A 7,110-nucleotide genomic window follows, 5' to 3' on the forward strand; every position below is an offset into this window, starting at 1 on the left:
TGTCTTTGGGGCGCTGTTGTTACACAAATGTAGTTCTAGGGAGATTGAACACAGTAAACTGAAGTTACTTAAATTCCGTGTGTCATGGCAACTTGATGAAAATTGACGCCACGCCACTAAACTGGTGTTCCACGAAAAATCACTATTACCATATGACTTCATCATTAATATTTTGAGGCCCTTCTGACAAAGTTTGACAAGGTTGAGGTCAATGGACGAGGAGCAATGCATCAAAGGGAAAAAACAAGACATTTCCTGTTGCCAGCTGGGGGCGCTGTGATTTTAAGTCATAATTTCTGTGCAGACGTGCCTTTGCACTGTCGGTGCCCTTATTACTCAAGAATACATGAATTTTCACCACTTTTAAATTTTCTGCAAACTTGCTGAGTTTTCAAGCATGTGTACGTCCTCAAAAATTCATTCATTTGGCCATAAATAATGCTAAGAAAACTGGACCAATTTCAATAGGGCCTTTGCACTGTCGTTGCCCTTATTACTCAAGAATACATGAATTTTCACCACTTTTGAATTTTCTGCAAACATGCTGAGTTTTCAAGCATGTGTACGTCCTCAAAAATCCATTCATTTGGCCATAAATAATGCTAAGAAAACTGGACCAATTTCAATATGAACTCTGCACTATCAGTGTTATGGCCCTTATAATAATGATTAACTGTCCTTTATTGAAGAAACAGCCTGCCAGAGTGAAGAGGAGGAATGATAGCGATAGAATTATGGTGAAAAATGGCAAGTCAAAAATAAAGATCTACAGTTGGATGAACTTGTATTGACTTTATACAAATACGATGCGGTTATTGGTTGAACTCTTCTTTTTTTACTTTGAGGGAAACTAAACCTTTGTTTGCATAGACATCACTACTGCAGGCTTAGGTCAATGTTATTAGGAAAATGTTGGCAGATCAGTAAGCTGTGGTGATGGATTCATACGTACTTACAGCAAATATCTGCATATGTTAATGTTTGAAGAGCCTTTGGTTTTAAAGAGTGGGAGACTTGCAGACACACACAAACATTTTAAATTTAAAAACATAGACTCAATCAACAAACCTCGATCAACAGAGTCTTTAATAAATAATATCATTGATGAAACCAAAAACAGACCAAAAAAATGTTGTGTACTGAACAATATTTGTTTATCTTTTTTATCAATACAGGACCAACTGATCCAATGAAACAGGCAGCAACTTGTTATACAAAGCCAGATTAAGCAATGTAGTAGGCAGAGAGAGTGGGGAGTTGATTCAGACACCAACAAGTCCAGACAACAAGTTGATTGGTTGACGAAGAGTGCTTGGAGGGATTGAGGGACTGAAGTGCCACAACTGTGATATCCTAGTCCATGAAACCCCCATACCTCTTCTGTTGCTCACTGCCGTTCTCCCAGGCCCGTTTCAACACCCCCCCACTCTTGCTGCTGTCCACCAACCACTCTGGCCTGCCCACACGTCTCATGAAACCTCCATAGCGCTTCTTTAGCCCACGGCCTATCACTGCCTCCAGCAGGTCACTCTGCACTACCCCTCCTGCAGCCCGGCGCATGAAGCCTCCATACCTCTTATTTGCCTCAACGCCCTGACCATCCCCCTCACTCCCGTGCTCGACTGCTGCATTAAGGAATTTAAGGATCTCTAGGCGAATTTTTTCTTCCTCATCCTTGTTACCAGCATCCTCGAGTTCCCCCTCTGGCGAAGAGGACCGGCGAGACATGAAACCTCCATAGCGTTTCATGAAGCCCCCATACTTCTTGGCTAGCTGGTGTTCTGGAGATGTTGTATCCTCAGTGTCATCAATCATGGCACCGGCTGATTCCTGCTCCCGCTGTTGATGTGGGTCGGCATCCAGAGGAATGTGGTTTTCCTCCTCCAATAGGAGGTCCCGGCACAAGCGGAGCTTCTGGCTGTCCAACCCACCATTGCACTCAAGAGAGCATGTCTGAAAAAATTTGACTGAATTATGACTTTTACATACAGTCTTATCAATACACTGTAAACCAATCGCATGATGCTGATTTTACACATGCACTTTCAAGCTTACATTATCCCTGAATCAGTGGCTTTATCAGGGATAGAATCCTTTAATTTTCGTTTTGAAACTCCTAAAATGTATAGACTTCTAAACCTCATAATCACTTACAATGATTTGCTTTTAGTTTAAGAAATTGAACCTGAGAAAACACATCTCTTCTAGCACAATTAGGATGTAATGTTAAGTTAAACAAGCACAGGTTAATAACTCAACAATCCCCACTTTGCAGCATATTTATTGTATTCTTATAAATATAGCTTTATGTCATGTCTGTAGTTAGAACAACCTTTTCAATCACTAGTAAGGGGAGCTACACTGTCTGACAATAGTTTGTGAATAAAGTGGTAATTTAAGTAATCAGCTCAGTGTTCATGTATGTTGCTGAAATTGGCAGCCCTGAATGATGAATTTCATGTCAAATGTAATGGACACAACAATTTTTGATGATATGATTAATGAATACCATAGTATTTGTATGGTACAAAAGCTACCAACATCAGTGACCACATCATGTATTAGAACTGAGGGAGTTAAGTTTAAAAAGTATGCATTAACTAGGCAAAGAGGTGTAATGGCACATGATGTCAGACTTTGTTAAAGCCTTATGAGACAAATTGTGATTTGTAAATATGTGCAATACAAATACAATTTGATTAATTGATTAAGACTCTAATTAAGAACCACTAGGCTGCAATACATTAAGATTTAGATCTGTCAAATAAATCATGGAAAAATGAAACAACTCTTGGCTCTAGACATATAAAAATATATTGTGGTGGAGAGCCCTTTCTGACTGCAAATCATATTGCCGATAGCATTAAAGATTTTTAATTTCAGCGATATTAAAGGGTCTGATGAACTCCTGAAATTTAAGACAGTGAGAATTTGTTTGAATTGCAGCCACGATTGTGTTCAGATAGAGAACAACACACAAAGACTAAAGTCTTTCTAAAGACAGAAAACAGTGAACAAGAGAGAGATTACAGTCAGCTATTCGCAGATGGTTTGAGAGAACACAAAAGCCCAATTTGTTTAGAAAATACCAAAATTATTCCCTGAACAACTTAGAAAACACACAATTTCTCCTTTAAAACCATTTGTGCCAGCCTGCTCCTCGCCCGCTGACATATCTAATACCAGCTTCGCCTATAAAAGCTGCATGTCCCCCACCCCACAACCCAATTATCCCAGTCATCCTTTAACCATGCGCATCCGTATAAGCCCAGTGGCACGGGAATAATCAGACTAAACGTGTCTGCTGGGCCTTGGGGGCTGCTTACTGCTGGGTTCACCTGCTCCTAACCTCATGTGTCATTGGATTTCACTTAATTCAACCATCAGAAATTCCTGTTTGATGGCACAGAGAAAGGAATCTTGCTGAGCTTTCAGCGCCACTTGCTTATGAAGACAGAATTAATGAACAGGAAAATTGAATAGAGGACATATTGGCACCTCAGGGGATTGGAGGGTGATGGCCAGCTGCTATCTCTGGTGGCCATAATGGAGGTATGAAACAATAATGATTGCGTAATAAGGAGAAAGACCAAACATGGACAGTTTTTCATATATACCAAACCTCAAGAAATTATTTTATTGAGAAAATTCCCTTTTATATAAGTAATTTATTGTGTGAATAAAGTGCATTGATTGAGTGGATTAATAATAGAATTTCCATTAATAAAATTTCAATAATTTTTTTTTAATTATATTTACAATAATTGTAGTTGAGCATTTGTTAATTTAGTATAATTCTTCCAACAAGGAAAGCATAACAAATATTTTTTATCATTTGATGAATTTGAATAAAGCATAGATACAGATATCCCAGATTTTAAAAGGAGGGCATACAACCAATAAGCTATTTAAAATCAGCTAAATTGAAATATTTTTGATGCACACTAAACACATCTGACATTTCAATATCTGAATTATTTAAATTTTTATAATTCACTGAAACGTAAATATTATGTCTGATTTTTAATCAATAGAATATTTACACATTGACTGTCATGTAAAGACTGAGGGCATGGTGATGTGAGGAAACGAGAGGAGGTAAAGAATACAGGAATAGGAGATAGAAAAGAATGGAAATTAAGAGAAAAAGATTGGGAGAGAAGTGACATGAATATAATGACAAGCAGATAGTAACAGAGGCATGGAAAATGGCAGGAAAGAAAAGGAAAATAAACCACTAGAATGTAACACATTACAAAATGCCACATTGTGGGACTTATAAAGGATTTTTTTCATTATTATATGGTAATTGGTTTTGTATTTATATAGCGCTTTTCTAGTCTTGATGACCACTCAAAGCGCTTTACAGTACAGTTTTACATTCACCCATTCACCCACACATTCATACAGTGCATCTATTCGCAGCACAGTGCATCTATTCGCAACCATTCGGGTTCAGCATCTTGCCTAAGATGCTAGGGATCGAACTGCCGACCACTCTACCCCTCAGCCACAGCCGCTCCTATATCGTATCCTTAGCTAGATATATTGTAGCTGATAAAATGACACATATAATACATTAACTCGGATTTATCTGAATGGCACAGCTTTACCATAGCTGCGAAAATTGGATATCTCGGGCAACAGGATTTCAAATTAATTATTAGTTTGTCAAGTCTGTAGGGTCCCTACCACACATGGACGTTGTAGTTACAACCAAATAAAGTGAGATTACCATGGAAGAGAAAGCAGACTGCTGTCCGAGCAGCTGGTACACACACAGTGCACACTCCTTCCCACAGTCCGCCTCGACTACCAGTGAGACGCACGCTCCCACGACTAACATCCACATGCAGCTGCTGTGTGCGGAGGCAGCCATGGACTGAGAGCAGAGAGAGACAGCAAGTTCAAAGTTAGCCAGACTTCAGACATTTTAGAATTCAGACTTAACATTTCAAAACTAAACATGAAACTGACTGATAGATAATATACAGGTCATAACTAGATATGTCAGCTTAGCAAGTCTACTAATATTGTCGCTATAACTATAACTACTAAACCTCCATAAAATACGACTACCAGCCTCCTAGTGCAGCTAATGATGATGACAATTAAGATATAAGATGTGAGTAAATACATTTTGAAGCATGAACGAAGCCGGTTCTGCTGTGTGTGAACAATGCAAGTGAAAGCAGTAGTTAGCTAATAACTGTAGTATTAGGGGTTGCAGTTTGAGAATGAAAAGGTTGTTTTATCTTACCTCTGCGCCCTCGGGAGTCCTGGCAGGGTAGGTGACTGGTTCTGGCTCGTGCGGCCAATATATGTGCGCGCTTCTCAGTTTATGGCAGGCGCTAGGCAGAGCGGACACGGTTCAGTTTTTTCTCTTGTCTCTGACTTACTGTATGCGGTTCCACGGGACTGCTTCGTGCAGGGTTTCACAGGTTAGAGGAAAAAACTACTTGTGGGCTGACTTCTAAGTGCTTGGTGTGGCAATGGGCTCGTTTAAGTATTTTGTGTGGCTTGCGTCACCGGGTAAATGGGGGAGGGTGATTAGGTGACGTGACAACCTCCCCTCTATCTTTACGCACAAACACGCCCACACCCACGCACGCACACACGCACCCACACGCGTATAGTCTGTCACCGAGAGCTCTGTTGTACTGCTTCTTGGGAAGCTTTGATGTAGATGATAAATGGCAGTGTAACATGCAGCTTCTCCATGGGAATAATGTCTCACTGCAGAACTGCGTGTGTCTGTGTTCCTTAACAAACATGTATAACAGACAGCCTACATGATGTTCTAGGTCCAGATGACTCAGCTTGCAGAGTTTGATGCACTGTGCCACTGCGATCCATGGAATGTTCATTTAATTAAAATCTAATATGCTCCAGTCACTGGTTTCCTGACAATAGTCCATCATAATCTGTTTGTTATCATGATTATCTGTATGATCAGAGATGGGGAAATCATTCATGTGTTTTATAACTTTTATAACACATAAGAACCGAGGTGCAGTCTTTCTGCAACCATTGTGGCCTGGGCATATTGCCTGCCTCCTCATTCAAAGGGTCTCTGAGGCCTCTCAAAGGAGCACCAATTCATCATTATGAATGATTATTATGATGATGATCATAATGGTGGTGCCCAGGCACGTGCACAAATATACCCCTAGGAGTGCTCTAGCACTGGCCCTTTTGGCCTGGATGAGAAAAGTGCCCCTGTTATCAGCCTGCAGTAAAAACGGCATTTAATATTTTTTTTCAAGCATATACTTACTTGTTGCTCCAAAATTAACTGCAACAGCGTCCCAACATGTGTCCTTTTTGGTGTTGTCTTTATACAACATGTTGCGAGGATCATACAACTCACTGTACTTCTCCACTTCAATTATGAATTTAATGTAATCCATGTTGAAGAACTTCTCAGCTGTTTGCTCCGTTAAATGTCGGGTGTCGAGGGTAAATTACGTATTCTCCACTCAAACCTATGTGGAGAATACGTAGCCCCCCCCCTTTTTATCTTTTTGACTGCTTGTGTGGCTGTAGTGGATGGGCAGGGGGGGACATTTAACAACGTGGTCGTAAAAATTGGTAAAACTCCTGGACAACAGAAGGTGAATACAAATTATGGGATGCATATTTGACCATTTATATCATATAAAATATGTCGTCAATATCGTTTAAAATAATTTTTCACCGTGTTTCCTGTCGCGATACGCTCGCGTCAAGCAGAAAAAATACACTCGACGCCGAAACGATCGCTGCACGGCGCTAGGCAGCGTTAACAAATATAAAAATATAAATTGAAAATATCCTACTGTGTTTTTTATTTATTTATTATTATTATTTCAAATTTCATAAATAATTTCGGCGATGGGTGCCCTTTTTTTTGTTTGAGCACCTGCCCCCCAAAATGTCTTTGCACGTGCCTGGTGGTGCCCCCTCTGGCACGTGGTGAACTTGGTGGGAGAACCGGCACTGGCCCTCTGCCTCCTGAAACCCCTTTTCACAGACTTACTTGGACATCCTGCAAACATTACAATAATCAACTCTACAGGTAACAAATGCATACACCCGTTTTTCAGTATTCTGTTAAGCAAGAAGGTTTCT

The 7,110-nt window shown here is 40.1% G+C and overlaps 1 protein-coding gene across 1 annotated transcript; it reads right to left on the reverse strand.

The window, feature by feature from the left end:
- Window positions 1-1,068: 1,068 nt before the first annotated feature.
- Window positions 1,069-5,534, reverse strand: LOC133968929 (proenkephalin-A-like). The gene is made up of 3 exons (XM_062405186.1): window positions 5,261-5,534; window positions 4,736-4,882; window positions 1,069-1,953 (listed from the first exon to the last, which is right to left on the reverse strand). The coding sequence occupies exons 2-3, from the start codon at window positions 4,877-4,879 to the stop codon at window positions 1,354-1,356; spliced, it is 744 nt and encodes a 247-aa protein (XP_062261170.1). The 5' UTR covers window positions 4,880-4,882; window positions 5,261-5,534; the 3' UTR covers window positions 1,069-1,353.
- Between the last annotated feature and the right edge of the window lie 1,576 nt (window positions 5,535-7,110).

The sequence above is a fragment of the Platichthys flesus genome, chromosome 14, assembly GCF_949316205.1.
Source record: "Platichthys flesus chromosome 14, fPlaFle2.1, whole genome shotgun sequence".
NCBI classification, from domain to species: Eukaryota; Metazoa; Chordata; class Actinopteri; order Pleuronectiformes; family Pleuronectidae; genus Platichthys; species Platichthys flesus.